Source organism: the organism of the source record quoted next, unplaced genomic scaffold (genome assembly GCF_019419815.1).
Source record: "Pyrus x bretschneideri cultivar Hongxiangsu unplaced genomic scaffold, Pyrus_bretschneideri_v1 Contig16, whole genome shotgun sequence".
In the NCBI taxonomy this organism is placed as follows: Eukaryota; Viridiplantae; Streptophyta; class Magnoliopsida; order Rosales; family Rosaceae; genus Pyrus; species Pyrus x bretschneideri.
The window spans coordinates 5,140,559-5,156,748 of NW_025999457.1; the positions used below are offsets into that span (position 1 = coordinate 5,140,559).

Consider the following 16,190-nt stretch of genomic DNA (forward strand, 5'->3'; position numbering starts at 1 on the left):
CATATTAGAAGACGTAAGATTAACCTTTTTGATAAATAGAAAATGAAACTTTTCAGAAGAAAAGAAAAAGACATAGTGAGAGCAAAAAATATTTATCCTAAAGAGGAAGAAGCATAATAATTTATTAGATATTTATATGACAAAAATAAAACGACTAATAGGAGAAAGAATTTCGACAAATTGTTGACCCCAACACTTGGAGCTGCCGGAAGAACAATGCATTTCCTAAGACACTTTTTTTCTTTGAGATGCTTTGAGTCTAGTTCTTGCTATAAAATGTTATAAAATGTTGACGTGGCTTAACCGTGACTACACATTACAGGAGGACATAAGGAGAGTATGAAATGGGAGGGCAAACAATCTATCTCCCACCAAGACTTCATTTTCTTCTTTACGGTACAAGCCCGAGATAACCTTCTAACAAATAAGAAATTTTTCAATGTGTCAGGAATACGATCCGGTACTTTAAATGTCATAATACAAGTAGTAATATAATTGAATTTTTTTTCAACTACTTGTATTATAACATATGGTGTATCAAACTTTGTCCCTAGCAAAGTCCCCAACAATGGCGGGTAGGCTAGTTTGCTACGGCAGTCTGCAAGTTCGAAACCTCATTCTGTTTTCAAGTAATTTACATTGTCCTCTTGTTAAAAAACAAAATAAATAAATAAATAAAATAATTGTCCAAGTCAGTGGCATATCCTGTAAATGTGACAGACTTGCAGGGTCGTTTTCCTAACCGGTCATCCTCCTCAACCTCAAACTCCCACCTCCTTTTCTACAGCTTTCAGATAAAATTTTGTTGTTGTGTTTTTTAATAAAAAAAATTCAAGGAAATCAAAATTAGGGTTTGGATTTCCCCAATTAAGTTCCATTGCTTTCAATCAACTCATAATTTGCGCGTGATACGACTCGTTTTGAATTTTGGGTTCTGGGTTAAATATTTTTCGTATCAGAAATGGCAGAATCTGATCACCAGGATTCAATGTACAGCACCGGAGGAGGAGTGACACAGAGTAACCAAGTTGACGACCAAGACGACGACGTTGAAGAGCCCATTGACAACCCTAACATACGCTTCGAAGATAGCACCGCCATTCCTCCAAATCAACTCTACCTTCCCAGCTCCGAATACCCTCCGCCGCCCGCCGCAAACGGTGCCTCTGATCAGCTTACTCTGTCCTTCCAGGGCGAAGTTTATGTCTTCGACGCTGTTTCGCCCGATAAGGTAAGGTTTGGTGCTCAACTTGTCCAGTTTGGCATTCCTGAAATGTCTTCCTTCTTCTCTGAAAGTTTGATTTTTGATCAACTTGTGAGAAAGGGTTGCATAAGGAGCTTGAGCTTTTGTGGTTCTCTTTCACAGGTGCAGGCGGTGCTGCTACTTTTGGGTGGATATGAAATCCCTTCTGGCATTCCTTCCATGGGGCCGGTTCCTCTTAACCAGCAAGTACGTACTTTTAGATATGTATAAATCATGACAAGTTTCTCGAAATCGTAGTTTTTCGGTTGGTTTTAACTTTTATTTTTCTTTTCACTTTGCTGCTGTAATGACTTTTCTTCCAGGGTATGAATGACTTACCTGCAAAGCCAATTCAACCGCAGAGAGCTGCATCTTTAAGTCGGTTTCGCGAGAAGAGAAAAGAACGTTGTTTTGATAAGAAAATCCGTTACACCTGTCCGGAAAGAAGTTGCACTGAGGTATGGCAAGATCATTACTTATTTAATCATTTTCTTTAACTTTTCGTAATTGAAAATTGTTTCTCCTTCCTCTCACACAGACACTCTGTCTCCTTCGGAAATGTATATCATGTTTTTTAACGCTGTTTACCACCACAGCTTTTGATAATATAGTTGTTTTTATTTTATGAGACAAATATATACTGAAGAATGAGAATTGGTATGATATGTAAATTGCGGTCATTAGTGTTCATATGGTCTTGATGCTGGTATGCTCATCATCAAGCAATCTGTACTATTTTAAAGAATAGTAAGATGTCTTCCTTTGAGGAATCTTTGTTGTATAGATTCATGTACATATATATCTTTTAATATTCAACTATTCATATTATTTTCAGTTTGCTAAATTGCAGAGAGAAGAAAAGACATTCCTAAAATTAATTTAAAACAACCCTCGAGTCTGAAAATAAAATGTAAGATGATAATTCCCAAAACTCAGAAGAAACTGAAGCCCAAACGATCACAACCTTACTTCATCTGAGGAAACGTCGACCACTTCTCTATAATTTTCAAAACTTCTTATGTTTCTCCTCCAACCCAAACTAGGCCAACACTGCACGGTTCCATGTAACCGTTTCTTTTTTCCTCCCCCAAAGAGTTAAGTATCTCCCAGGAAGTAGATACACAATCAGCTGGAATTACCACCTCAGACCTCCGCTAAACACAACTTCATCCACAATCTAAAGCAATAGGACAGTGAGGAAATAATCCTCCCTTCTTTTTCATGTTGTCTTTACTTATTGAATAGTATAGATCTTTTTAGACATTTTGATAACCTCATGTCAGGACAATTACCATAAGTTCGTAGCGCATAAGAATCTGTGCGCAAAAGACTGGTTGGATGGTAGATATTTTGTATATGATTTTTTTCTTTCTTTCTTCAGTTGAGTACTTTTAAAATGAAATGTAAAGGTTATCTCATTCAATATCACAGTGCAAATGACATGGATATGAAATGAAAATGAAGTTCATGATTTATGTCGTTACCATAGACCTGATAGACAGCTTAAGGCAAATATTAATGGAAAACCACTTGTCCCTTACTTCTATGCCTTTTTCTTTAATGACTTGACGTTTGTGTTATTTCAGAGTCCTTTTTGTCCTAGCCAACTTTAAATATATGGTGTGTACATATTTCAGAATGCAGCGTAAAAAGGGTCAATTTACATCGTCCAAGGCTAGTTCTGATGATGGAGGCCCTGCTTCATCAACACAGGCCTCTGGTCAAGATGAAAGCATGCGGGAAACTTCGTGAGTGTCATTCATTATTCTCATATTGCTGATTATGTTTTTAGTACAATTAGATTTTTATTTTTGTTGTACTCTAATTGTGTATTTGTTATTTCAAGACAAATACTAAAATCCTGTGTGTTCTGAAAAATAATGATTACTGCCTTTTCAGGTGCACACACTGTGGGATAAGCTCAAAGTCAACTCCAATGATGCGTCGTGGCCCAGCAGGTCCAAGGACTCTATGTAATGCATGTGGGCTGAAATGGGCCAACAAGGTTTGTAGGATTTATAAATCCTTAGTTATTATTGTCTTTTAATCCTCTTTACTATGTATGCATATTTAAAAAGTTATATATGAGTGCAAATTAGACATTATATTGTTTGCGTTGTCATAACTGCCTTGTGGAATATTCAGACGCGTAAATGAGAGAGAATAGATCCATCTAATTATGAGAGACAACATACTTTTAGCCACACAAGAAACATCAAGTAATGAATGCACAATAAGAAATTGATTCTTTACGTGATCTCCACTTCTGCATTCTTTTGTTTCACTTACCTACTTAAAGTGTTTTGAGAGTTTGGGGTTAAATTCTAATTTCTTCTTAACCGCTTATGTCACTTTTCCTCTGTGTAACAAGTGTCCTTAGCGCATCTTAAAGCATTACAGTCATTTATATCAATCCTGAGAACTTCCTGTTGGGGACCTTAGCAGAGAACAATTCTTTGGTCTACAAGTTCTTAGTTGAAATAAGTGACCATTTCTATTCCTTTACATTTTATTCCACGGTTGTGACAAACACCTGCAGTGGGAATGTTTTCCTTTGAAAAAAAAGAAACTTTTATTAATCGCAACCTTTACACCAATGTAGTGGACAATGTGTCCAAGGTCAGAACAAAACAAATTTTTGTCAGCTTGCAAAATTTCAGTCCTGAAATAAAAGAAAAAGGCTGGCTGGCAAGTTACCAATAATCGGAGAGACTTTAGTTGTTATATACTGAAATGAAAAGCTTAGAATGTCCCGATGTAAGACTTCATGCTTTCAACCCACCCCTAATGGATGGATAGAGATAAGCATGTGGATTAATTAGTTCAAGTGTATGGCGAAACTGGACCTGACTTGTAGAATAATTGCCCTCTATAAAATGCATTGTTGAACAATGTTTTTGAATCTTTTGAACCAAAAAATGGAAACAATGTTAAAGGAGTATGTTTACCAATCGTTAGGCTAAGACCATTTCAGCCACCTTGCATCTTATTTGTGTACTATAAATATGATGGAGTTGGCAGCTTTGTTGGTCGCGGATACTGAAACTTTATCGAAAGTGATTGCTGGTGATTATTCACTCATCTCAGTGTATGCTCAACATTTTGCAGGGATCTCTAACAGGTGTTCCTAAGGTTTTAAATGTAGGTATCCACGATCCTTCTTTAAAAGGAATTGAACAGGTACATCATCTCAAGCACCCCCTGAAAAATGATAAGGAAAGTTTTTTATTTTTATTTTTTTATATCTGGAATTTTCTTCATGGATTCATTTTGTGTTGTTGTAAATCAGAGTAACGGCGAAGTTCAAGACTCTGATGTTGTAGCCATGGGTGCCAACGTTGACCCTTCCTCAGCTAATGGCGATAATCCAGCCATGACCGTAGACAGGAAATTGTGAAGTCCCTTGCAGCCTGGTTGTTTTCTGTTTGCTGTATTATTACAGAGGATGTAGATGGAAGAAGTATGTCATCGAGAGTACATACAGATTAGGGACTTAGAGCTATGAATAAGTTGGTTTGAAAACTCTTTATTTTGTGTAATCTTAAGTATTGGGACCATTTAGAAGCTAGCATTTGCAGTAGCAGCGGTAATACCCTTGCCGGTTCTTCCTTGTCTACAATATAATCCATAAAGTTAACTACTAGTGATCAATGCAATCTTTTCCTTTGGTTCGTCAAATGATCAATGTAATCGATGTGTAGCGGCCAAATGATCAATGTATCACTAGACTAATTCTTAGTCTAGTGATAGTATTTCTCTCCTCAACGTTGAAAGAAAACCCAAATTTCAATCTCCCATCACTGTGCATGCTAACATAACAAAGGTTAAAATTCTTATAGCTCTCCATCCCATAAATCTTCAAGTGACTTGTATGGCGATGGGCCGTTCGTTGAAACCAGGTCTTCTCTAAGCATCATTTTGCGCTGCGGGATTTGGTTGATCTTCTCAATGTCATTTTCGGAAAGCTCCCAGTCAAAGATGTCGACATTTTGCTTTAACCTCTCCTTGTTGTAGCTCTTAACAGCAAGTGTTGCTCCTGCTTGATACACCCATCTAATACATACCTGCCAAAAGTACCAATTGTGTGTTTAGGGTTAGGGTGGGATTTCCTCTCCTAGTTGTCTTTGTATTCTTGTAAAGCAAGTAACCTTACCGTCATTGACACCTCCTCGTAACAAATTAAAGAAAATGAATGACAAGGTAATAGAGCATTACTTGAGCGATAGTCTTTCCTCGTTCCTTCGCGATCTCCTGAAGGACTTTACTTTCGAAAACATGATTACTGCCCCAGCACGACCCTATGCCACCCAAAGGAGAAAATGCAGTCACAATTATACCATTGGCTTTGCAGAAATCTCTAAGCTTCTTTTGTTGCCATAACGGGTTCATCTCGACTTGATTCACGGAAGGACGAATTGTAGCGAAAGAGAGTATATTTTCAATCTTTTTGGTAGAGAAATTGCTGAGTCCAATGGATTTGGTGAGGCCAAGTCTCTGGCATTCCTCCATGGCTGCCCACACAGCCTTGACGTCCATGGGCGTAAGGTCCTCTGCATTCAGTGGGTACACCAATGTTCCTGGTTTAGCACTGATGGGCCAGTGAATGAGATATAGGTCTAGGTACTCCAGTTGAAGATTTCTGTACACAATTTAGAGTATTTACATTTTCAGCATTGGATAATATTATCTACATGAGTGCCTCGAGTAAGTTTTGTTTTAGTGGGGATTTTTCGATGCGTTGATTCGGGTGTGATTCTATCTATGTCATTTCGGCTTTGCTTGCACATTCATTATGAATGTGATGTTAAGATTAGTCAAAGAGGAATGTTTTTAATCCATATTCAAATGACATGCTTGTTTTTCATATCGATGTCTCTTGCAATTGAGATACGTAGTACCCTTTTTCATGTTACATTGCTTTTGCATTGCAGCAAAACAGAAAAATTTGAATGCTTGAAATAATTAATGAAAAAATAAAACTATAAATATTGTGATGAGATAGTGAGAGCGGAGTACTCACTGAAGTGATTTGTACAAGGCAGGAACAACAAGATGAGGGTGAGCATCAGTAATCCATAACTTTGAAGTGACGAAGACTTGGTCTCGAGAAGCAACCAAACCAAGTCCAAATGCTTCTTGGATGGCTTCTCCCAGAGTCTGCTCAGACCCGTACATAGAGGCCGTATCAAAGTGCCTGTAACCGAGCTTGATGGCTTCGACAACCGCTGTTTTCAGAACATGAGGTTGTAACTTGTCCGCTGCTGTGCCGAAGCCAATCACCGGCATGCTCCTCGAGCCGGTCGCCGATGCCAGCACCACCTCTGGGATTTTGTCTGCAGCTGCCAACACATCTGGTGCATTCGCCATCTTTTGTTTCTTCTCTATGAAATGATTTTTTTTTCTTCGTTATTACAAGTAATATTTCAAGCTAATTTTTCTTTTCTTGGTATAAAATAAAGTTGCTTTTAAACGTCTAAAATTAATTAATTGTCGGATTTTTTTTGTCAAACTTGGTTGGAAACCGAAATAGGATTATATAACTCTCCTCTATGAGGCTGTTAGGATAATTGATTATGTTATTAATTAGGCTGAGTTAAGAACGGTTGAAGAAGTAAAAGTGAACGTTCCCGATTTGCCATTTTCTTTCTTTCAGTTTTTTAGATTTTAAAAAAATTAGTTTTACGTGATTTTCTAGTGAGGTTGCCATCTTCCTTCCTGCACTTCACAACTATGATCCTCTCCTGTATATGTCAAATGAATGTCATTATTCTTCTGCATCGTTGCATCGAACCAATTACAAACAAAAATGATCTTTATATTCATGTGAATCAAAATCTTATACTTTTTTTAGTACCGATCAGCCAATCCTAACCCCCTAGGCCATCTCTAATCAAGAGGGTTAAAGATACAAAAGTCAAAATATGATATGATTTGTCTAAAAAAATCATCTTCAACTGATGACCAAGCTATAATTTTGTGGAGTCCACCAAGTCATTATTTAGCCAAAGGATCATCAATCTGGCCAAATGTAGCCCCCCTTAGCCCTTTTTTGGTACCTAACTATAATTGATTCAAATTCAACAGGTATATTTAAAAATTCCAAAGGTAGTTTAATTAAATTAACCAATAAATTTAAAGTATAAACTTAAAACTAATAAACTATTAAGGGAGCTATGTTTAGCCCCTTCGGTTGAAGATGATATATGAGTATGGTCTAACACGTTTATTTAAAATTAATTTTATACAAGACTATAATTTTGGATGGAGTTATATTTAGTCCTTTCAGTTTGGAATGATCTTATACGAAGATTTCTTGACCGTTGGTTCATTCCCAAGGGAAACTAGTTAGAAAGCCATGGGAAAAAGGTGTCTTACACAAACTGATTAAATGGAATGAATTATCTTCATTTTTAATATTTCTGGTGGAATCTGGAGCTTCTTTTATGCCTCCATTATGATTTATTCTTGACTTCGCTACTGTATAATGTGCTTTCAGGGCTTATTTTTTATGATAGCCGATTACTAGTTATTTGAATTTCTTTTCAGATCAAGAAATTAGTTACTCAAAAAGACATATCAATTTGACAACTTAATGTATTTGTTATGTTCTTATTGGCTTTCATGCACGTGCTCACGCGTGTGCATAAGGTATTTTTTGAATCATAACATGCTACACGCGACTTACACATTTTAAATGTATTCATATGCATGACTTAACAAAAGGAAAGTCAAATATTTGAAGTAAATGAATAATCTTAGATCATGCTAGAAAAAACCCCTCACAAACCAATCAAAGCAGCTAAATTCACATAATAAAATCGGTCTTTCAATTTTCATCTACATTCTATTGAATTCACATTAAGAATAGAGAAAATAATATTTAATAAACAACTGATTGAATCACATTATTGCTAGCCCATTATAAGGCCAAGCCCACCCTCTCCATCTTAGTGTAGATAATATCGTTTGTCAAAAAAAAAAAAAATAATAATAATTTGACAACTAATTTAATCATATTATTATGATCATACGAAAGACCTTTTTTATAACCGGTATTACATGTTTCTTAAGATGTTTTGAACGTGTTTAAAAATAGATAAAATAATATTTAATGAACAATTTATTGAATCACATTATTGCTAGCCTATTGTGAGGTACTAATTAAAAAAAAAAACTACACAAAAATAATTAATTATTAAAAAAAAACACTGTTAAAATGACAAAAATACACTGCATTATTTTGAGCTGCTTTTGAAATTTTTTGTTTTGAGAGCATTTTTGTCCAAAATTTTTGGTGAAGCTTGTGACCCCAAAAGAGATTATTGGCTTTATATTTAGAGATTAATGAAATATCCGTCAAAAGAATAGGATAAAAAAAGCCCAAGCAAATTAAAGACCCATTAGTGATATGAACTTAATATCGCATGCGGTGTATCATTGAAACATAGAATGTGTATATGCTCCTAATTGATGCATACTAGGCTAATAGCAAACTGATACTACATATTTCTTCTGTTGAGAGTGAATCCAACTTGATGGGAGAAATGATCTTGCATGGGTTATAAGTAAGTTGAGCTACTCCTCATACTGTCAATTAGTTTTATGGTAGAACCTCAACTTTCTTCATGGTATCTGAGCAAGTTGTCCTATATGTGAAGCGTAACGGCCACACGTCCTCTATGTCATTCGAATTGTGTTATCCACGTGTTAGACTTAAAAATTTGCCACATGTGAGGGGATGTGTTGAGAATGAATCACACATTATTATTTTTTTTTTTGTCAAAATGGATCCCACATTGATTGGATGAGGGACCTTATCTAGGCTTATAAGTAAGTTAAGTTACTCCTAATACTGTCAACAATGGCGGAGCCATAAAGTATTCGGTTGGTAGACTAAGCTAAAGGGCTGGAATTTAATACTATTAAATTCTTGAACTGATCAATTTATTTAGCATTTAATTAATCCTTAGTTTTTCTGAAAGTAGTTATATAGTTGAGACTTTTTATTTGCTACAGTCCACTGGGGCCTTGTACTTTGCTCTTCTAGGCGACTACTAATTGATTTTACGGTGGAATCTCAACTTTTTTCACCTTTACCAGTGATTGAATTCATGGTAGGAGTTTCATCACACCATTTGAAACGTTCTTGTCTCTCTTAATTTTTTGAAGCCATAAAACCATTAAACAAACCAGTTAGAAATAAATCTCCAACACATTCTTATATATTGTTTGTTGAACACTTGAAAGGGCATTCTTCTTGAAAATCCATCCATTCTGTTAGTAGGATTTCGATCCAAATTTCTTAACCTTTCCTCATTGAATCATCGAGTATGTCCGTGATCGAAAGCTCGGAGCAACGGCATGTTGCTGTTCTTGCATTTCCATTTGGTGGCCACATTAAGCCCCTGCTTAACTTGGTGTGCAGGCTAGCTAGCAGCACATCCCCAGATATGTGTTTTTCTTTCCTCAACTCAGAAGGATCAAATAACCTGCTATTTTCGGAGAAATCAGAATCCAACATTCCTAGCAACATAAAACACTACAATGTGTCAGATGGTGTACCTAAAAATCATGTCTTGAAAGGGCATCCAATGGAGGCAGTGGAGCTATTCCTCAAGGCCACACCTGCAAATTACAAAATTGGAATAGAGAAGGCGGTGGCGGAGACAGGCAAGAAGGTTACTTGTTTGATTACAGATGCATTCTTGGTCTTTGCTGGAGAGATGGCTCAGATTGGGGTGTTCCATGGATTCCTCTTTGGATACCCATGCCATGCAACCTCTCTGCTCACATTTACACTGATCTTATCCGCAGCAAGCTCTTTCCAAATTATGTTGGCCTTGACAGTGATAACCAGATTGGTAATGACGACCATCGTTTGCACAATGATAATACACTGGAAATTGTTCCAGGGCTGTCCGCAATGCACATTGCGGACTTACCTGAAGAAGTAGTTCCATGTGATTCACTTTTGTCACAAATGCTAAGTCAAATGGGGCGAGTGCTGCATCAAATGACAGCTCTTGTCTTGAATTCCTATCAAGAGATAAATTCCACGCTCCTGAATAACGATCTCAAATCGAAGGTCCCCAAGTTACTGAACGTAGGTTTTCTCACAGCCTCGTTACCAGCAGTCCCAATGGTTGCACCATCAAGTTCGGATGCCACGGGTTGCCTTTCGTGGTTAGATGAGCAACCAGCTTCATCTGTGGCATATATCTGTTTTGGAACTATCGGAGCTCCATCTCCGAATGAGATGATAGCCTTGGCAGAGGCATTGGAAGTAAGCGGCGTATCATTTCTTTGGTCTCTCAAAGACAATTTTAAGGACCTATTGCCAAGCGGATTTGTAGAAAAGATCACATACAAGCATGGAAAACTAGTGCCGTGGGCACCCCAAGCTCAAGTGTTGGCTCATACTGCAATCGGTGTGTTTATTACGCACAGCGGGACAAATTCCGTGTATGAAAGTGTTGCAAATGGGGTGCCAATGATCTGCAGGCCATTATTCGGAGACCAAAGAATGAACGGGACGGATGGTGGACGATGTGTGGGGGATCGGAGTGAAAATTGAAGGCGGAATACTCACAAAGAGTGGAGTGCTCAAGAGCTTGGAGTTGGTTTTGGGAAGTGAACAAGGGAAGAAGATGAGGGAGAAGGCCAGAGCTCTCAAAGAGATTGTAGCAGAGGCTGCTGGGCCTCTAGGGAGTGCTGTACAAGATTTTACAACTTTCGTGGACGTAATTTCTTTGCATTAGCGCACGGTACAAGTCTCATAGATATCCAAACAAAAAGAAAAACTAGAAATAAATCTAAAATTCCAAAAATTATTGTAAAATTTATTGATTGTTATGAAATTGAGGATGTGTGCAGCGAAATAAAATAAATGAGACACAATATTTACGAGGTTCGGCAAGTATGCCTACATCTTCGAGACTTCATTATTTAAAATAATAGGATTACAAAATAATTGTCACTATTTTCTCTCTCTCTAGCCTGGTTCACTGGTATTTTCTTTTGCATCTCTCTTCTTTCTTTCCTTTCTATCTCTTCTTTCTTTTCTCTTCCTTTCTTCTTTTCTTTCTTTTCCTCTGTACGTTTCTCACTTTTCTTTCTTTTATTCTTCAATCTTTTATAGGCAAAAGGTTTAACAAACCTACCAAACTTACTGAGCCACTCTGTTTGACAATGTTGTCAAGCTATGATCATACTTAATTGCTTTATAATGGACATTCATACCTCCATTTACGACATTTTTCTCAATATATATCACTTTTTTTTTCAATGCAAACACTTCAAATTCCCCATCCTCGCCGTAACCAATACTGTCAATATCATCACCATCACCATCGTCGTATCTCTCTTCTACATTAACATTTTTGCTTAACAACAAGCAATCTGCATTTGGCGAAGTTTCCAATGATTCCACCTTTGAAGAACAGACATCATCACCAAAACCACACTTCGAACAAACCCGATTTCTGAAATCTCTTGATTTACCTCTAAAATCAAATAAAAATTCCGTAGAAAATTCCGAATGAACCCAACTTGCAAAACCTTTAGCCCCAAAATAAACACCAAAAACAACCCCAACAAGTTGAAAACTGGCAAGAAACGGCCAAACATGAAAAACCACATCCAAAATCACTTCCCTGATTCAAAAACTTGATACATGAAGCACTCCATCCCCTAAATCCCTAGAAATATCTGCAAAAGCCTCTTAAATAACTGAAGAACAGAACAAAACACAAGCAGCAAGCAAAAACGACTGAAATCTGCATCTACCTTCTCTATAGCATCCTCTAATCGAGAGTACATACAGTTTAGAGACTTAGAGCTATAAATAAATTGGTTTGAAAACTCTTTATTTTGTGTAATCTTAAGTGTTGGGACCATTTAGAAGCTAGCATTTGCAGTAGCAGCGGTAATTCTCTTGCCAGTTCTTCCTTGTCTACAATATAATCCATAAAGTTAATTACTAGTGATCAATGCAATATTTTCCTTTTGGTTCGTCAAATGATCAATGTAATCGATGTATAGTGGTCAAATGATCAATCTTATTCTTTTCGGGTTTATCGATGTAATTTTTTTTGAGTTATATGGAGTAAGAAATAAAATGTGGTCGCTATATTTATTGCGGAGGCCGAGTTGGGAGAGAGGGATTTCATTAGCTTTTACAAAAATTCTCAGTTTGAAGTTTGAATTCAGTTCTAACAATCTTTGTAATTCCCATGGCCAAGGGAGTCCCCATGCTTGTCCCGTTCAAAATTTGTATATTTTATAACTAACTCTTAGTTTAGTGATAGTATTTCTCTCCTTAATGTTGAAAGATAACCTAAATTCGAATCTCCCATCACCATGCGTACTAACATAACAGAGGTCAAAAGGCTCTCCATCCCATAAATCTTCAAGTGACTTGTAGTGTGATGGTCCATTTGCTGAAACTAGGTCTTCTCTAAGCTATTTTGAGTTGCAGGATTCGGTTGATCTTCTCAATGTCAATTTCGGAAAGTTCTCAGTCAAATATGTCGACATTTTGCTTCAACCTCTCCTTGTTGTAGCTCTTAACAGCAAGTGTTGCCCCTGCTTGATACACGCATCTAATACCTACCTGCCAAAGTACCACAATTGTGTATTTACTGTTAGAGTAGGATTTCTTTTCTAGTTGTCATTGTATTCTTGTAAAACAAGTAACCTTATCGTTATTGACACCTCCACAAAAACAAAAAAAATTAAGAAAATGATGAAGAGGTAATAGAGAATTACTTGAGCGATAGTCTTTCCCCATTCCTCAGCGATCTCTTGAAGGACTTTACTTTCGAAAACATGATTACTGCCCCAATAGGACCCTATACCACCCAAAGGAGAAAAGGCAGTCACAATTATACCAATGGCTTTGCAAAAATCTCTAAGCTTCTTTTGTTGCCGTAACGGGTTCATCTTGACCTGATTCACATAAGGAGGGATTGTAGTGAAGGAGAGAATATTTTCAATCTTTTTGGTAGAGAAATTAACGAGTCCAATGGATTTGGTGAGGCCAAGTCTCTGGCATTCTTCCATGGCTGCCCACACAACCTTGAAGTCCATGGGCATAAGGTACCCTGCATTTAGTGGGTACACCAATGTTCCTCGCTTAGCACTGATGGGCCAGTGAATGAGATACAGGTCCAGGTACTTCAGTTGAAGATTCTTGTACACAACTTAGAGTATTTACATTTTCAGCACTGGATAATATTGTATTAGGTATATCAATGTTCATATGACATTTAATTTTGTTTTGTTTTGTTTTGAGAGTAACAAAATTGTATAGACTCTTCACTACCTAGAAGAGTTGGTTTTTTTTTTTTTTAATTTTTTTACTATGCTTTTTGTGTGGATATGTTGCTTTTGCTGATGTCTGGTCAATCTACATTAGGGCCTCGAGTAGGTTGTGTTGTAGTGGCTCGATCAGGGATCTTTCAATGTGTTGGTTTGTGTGCGATTCTATTCATAATATTTCGGCTTTACGTGCACATCCATTATGAATGCGTTGTTGGGTTTAATCAAAGGGAAATGCTTATAACCCATATTCAGTGTCATGTTTGCTCTTCATATCGATGTCTCTTACAACTAAGATAAGTAGTGCACTTTTTTCATACTACATTGCTTTTGCATTGCTGCAAAACACAAAAACTCCCATGCTTGAAATATGAAAAATAGTGAGAGTAGAGTACTCACTGAAGTGATTTGTGCAATGCAGGAACAACAAGATGAGGGTGAGCATCAGTAATCCATAATTTTGAAGTGACGAAGACTTGGTCTCAAGAAGCAACCAGACCAAGTCCAAGTGCTTCTTGGATGGCTTCTCTCAGAGTCTACTCAGAATTGTACATAGAAGTCGTATCAAAGTGCCTGTAACCGAGCTTGATGGCTGTTAGAATTCCTCTGTCTCACATTAGCCAAAGGCTTGAGAACAAGTCCTTTAAATAGAATTACCCCACTCTAACTATCACTGAGGCATTTTGTATTAAAACCCCACACCTGACGGATTGAGTAGGTGGCCAAGTAAGGACAATATCGGTATTGTTGGAGTAGGTCCATGACCCGTCTACTTGAAATTTAAGATGGTATTAGAGCCAGGAGACGGGTTCGTACATCCACGTGAATGGGTGGGTCCCCTTTGGCCCCACGCAAATGGGTGAGCCCCGACATGGCTCCACATAGACCAAGAGATGTCACATGCCACTAGCCCAGAGCGAACGGGTGAGCCCCGGCTTGGCTCCACGTGGTTTGCCGATGTGTGAAACTTCACTTGTGACCCATAAAATAGGGTCTCAAATGCAGGAGAGTGTTAAAATTCCTCTGTCTCACATCGTCCAAAAGGCTTGAGAACAAGCCCTTTAAATAGAATTACCGCACTTTAACTATCACCGATGCCTTTTATATTAAAACCCTACACCTGACGGATTGAGTAGGTGGCCAAGTGGGGATATTATTGGTGTTGTTGGAGTGGGTCCATGACTCGTCTACTTGAGATTTAAGAATGGCATCCACAACCGCTGTTTTCAGAACATGAGGCTCGAACTTGTTCGCTGCTGTGCCGAAGCCAATGGAGGGGCATGCTCCCTGGGCCGGTCAACGATGCTAGCACCACCTCTGGGATTTTGTTTGCAGTTGCCAACACATCTGGTGCATTTGTCATCTTTTGTTTCTTTTATTTGAAATGTACATTTTTAATTTTTTCTCTTTTTTTTTCTCTGAAAAGAGGGACAGCTGGTGGCAAACCATGGTAATCCACCTCTTCCGAGGGCTGGAAAGACTGACAGAAGCATTTTAGCCTCCCCTGAATTTTTTTCTCTTTTTTATTACAAGTGACATTTTGCACTAATTTTCATTATTTTAGTATTAAACTAAATGATGTTGCTTTTAAATGTCTAAATTAATTAGGTTGGAAACAGAAAATAGTATTATGTAAGCCCTAGTTTGGTACTGAGGTGATTCAGAAAAAAGTGGATATCAAAAAAATTGGGAGCTTTTTTATGTTTGGTAAACATTCAGCTTCAGCTTTTTTTCACAGTTTTGAGTGAAAAAAAGCCAAAAACACAAAGCTGCAAAACCCAGCTTTTTTTCACATCTGTTTTACATAAAAGTTTATCAAACACTATAATATTGTTTTTTTTTTTCAAAAGCACTTTTACAAAAAAAGTTTACCAAACACTCTGCTGCTTTATTGCACAGCTGCTTATTCTCACAGCACAGCAGAAGTAGTTTTTTTTTTCAAAGCACAACAATACCAAACTAGCCCATGTCGCCACTTAGTACTACGGTCTAGTGGTATTCCTCTTCATTTGTAAGTGAGAGGTCTTAGATTCGATTTTCGCTAAAAGCGAATTTGAACCACATTGTTGTTAGCTCATTGTGAGGCTAATCTCATCCTCTTCTCCTAGTGTAGATAATATTGATTGTTCTATAAATAAAATAAAAATAAAAATAAAAAAACACTCTCCTACTATGTCTTGTCCAAAAATAAAAAACTCTCCTCCAACGAGGGCGTTAGGATAATTGATTATGTTACTAATCAGGCTGAGTTAAGAACGGCTGAATAAAGTAAAAGTAAATGTTTCCGATTTGCCATTTTATTTCTTTCAGTTTTTTAGCTTTTAAAAAAATAGTTTTATGTGATTTTCTAGTGAGGCTGCCATCTCTTGCACTTCAACAACTCTGATCCTCTCCTATATATGTCAAATGAATGTCATTACTCTTAGTCTTAGGTATCAAACTAGTCAAAAATTAAAATATTCTATTCGTATCATTAAAACCTTAGATCTTTTTTAGTCAACTAGAGACAACTATCATTAAACTAAAAACTGGATGGTAAGTGTTACTAATGAACTCATATATCATTTGCCAAGAGACAAATTGTTAAACCTGTTTTTTATTTAATTGAAAAAATTGGTATATGTAATAT

The 16,190-nt window shown here is 37.1% G+C and overlaps 2 protein-coding genes and 2 pseudogenes across 2 annotated transcripts; 2 read left to right on the forward strand and 2 right to left on the reverse strand.

Annotated features, from left to right (window-relative positions):
• The first annotated feature begins 782 nt into the window (after positions 1-782).
• On the forward strand, positions 783-4,921 carry LOC103957816 (GATA transcription factor 18). Its single transcript, XM_009370036.3, is given in 8 exon segments — positions 783-1,231; positions 1,367-1,450; positions 1,567-1,677; positions 1,679-1,701; positions 2,881-2,991; positions 3,143-3,248; positions 4,352-4,423; positions 4,533-4,921. Coding segments are annotated over 8 exon segments (885 nt in total). The 5' UTR covers positions 783-961; the 3' UTR covers positions 4,641-4,921.
• Positions 4,922-5,032: 111 nt separating this feature from the next.
• Positions 5,033-6,789, reverse strand: LOC103957867 (NAD(P)H-dependent 6'-deoxychalcone synthase-like). Its single transcript, XM_009370089.2, has 3 exons — positions 6,264-6,789; positions 5,459-5,882; positions 5,033-5,307 (listed from the first exon to the last, which is right to left on the reverse strand). The coding sequence occupies exons 1-3, from the start codon at positions 6,608-6,610 to the stop codon at positions 5,077-5,079; spliced, it is 1,002 nt and encodes a 333-aa protein (XP_009368364.2). The 5' UTR covers positions 6,611-6,789; the 3' UTR covers positions 5,033-5,076.
• Positions 6,790-9,572: 2,783 nt separating this feature from the next.
• LOC103957868 lies at positions 9,573-11,048 on the forward strand (annotated as a pseudogene).
• Positions 11,049-11,408: 360 nt separating this feature from the next.
• On the reverse strand, positions 11,409-15,161 carry LOC103957869 (annotated as a pseudogene).
• Between the last annotated feature and the right edge of the window lie 1,029 nt (positions 15,162-16,190).

Excerpts from the sequence above, each read along its gene's own strand:
- LOC103957867 (XM_009370089.2), bottom strand. The coding sequence starts at position 6,610 with ATGGCGAATGCACCAGATGTGTTGGCAGCTGCAGACAAAATCCCAGAG. Across the intron at positions 5,883-6,263 it reads GCCTTGTACAAATCACTTCA|AAATCTTCAACTGGAGTACC; the intron begins GTGAGTACTCCG and ends AATTGTGTACAG. Across the intron at positions 5,308-5,458 it reads GAGGAAAGACTATCGCTCAA|GTATGTATTAGATGGGTGTA; the intron begins GTAATGCTCTAT and ends TACTTTTGGCAG.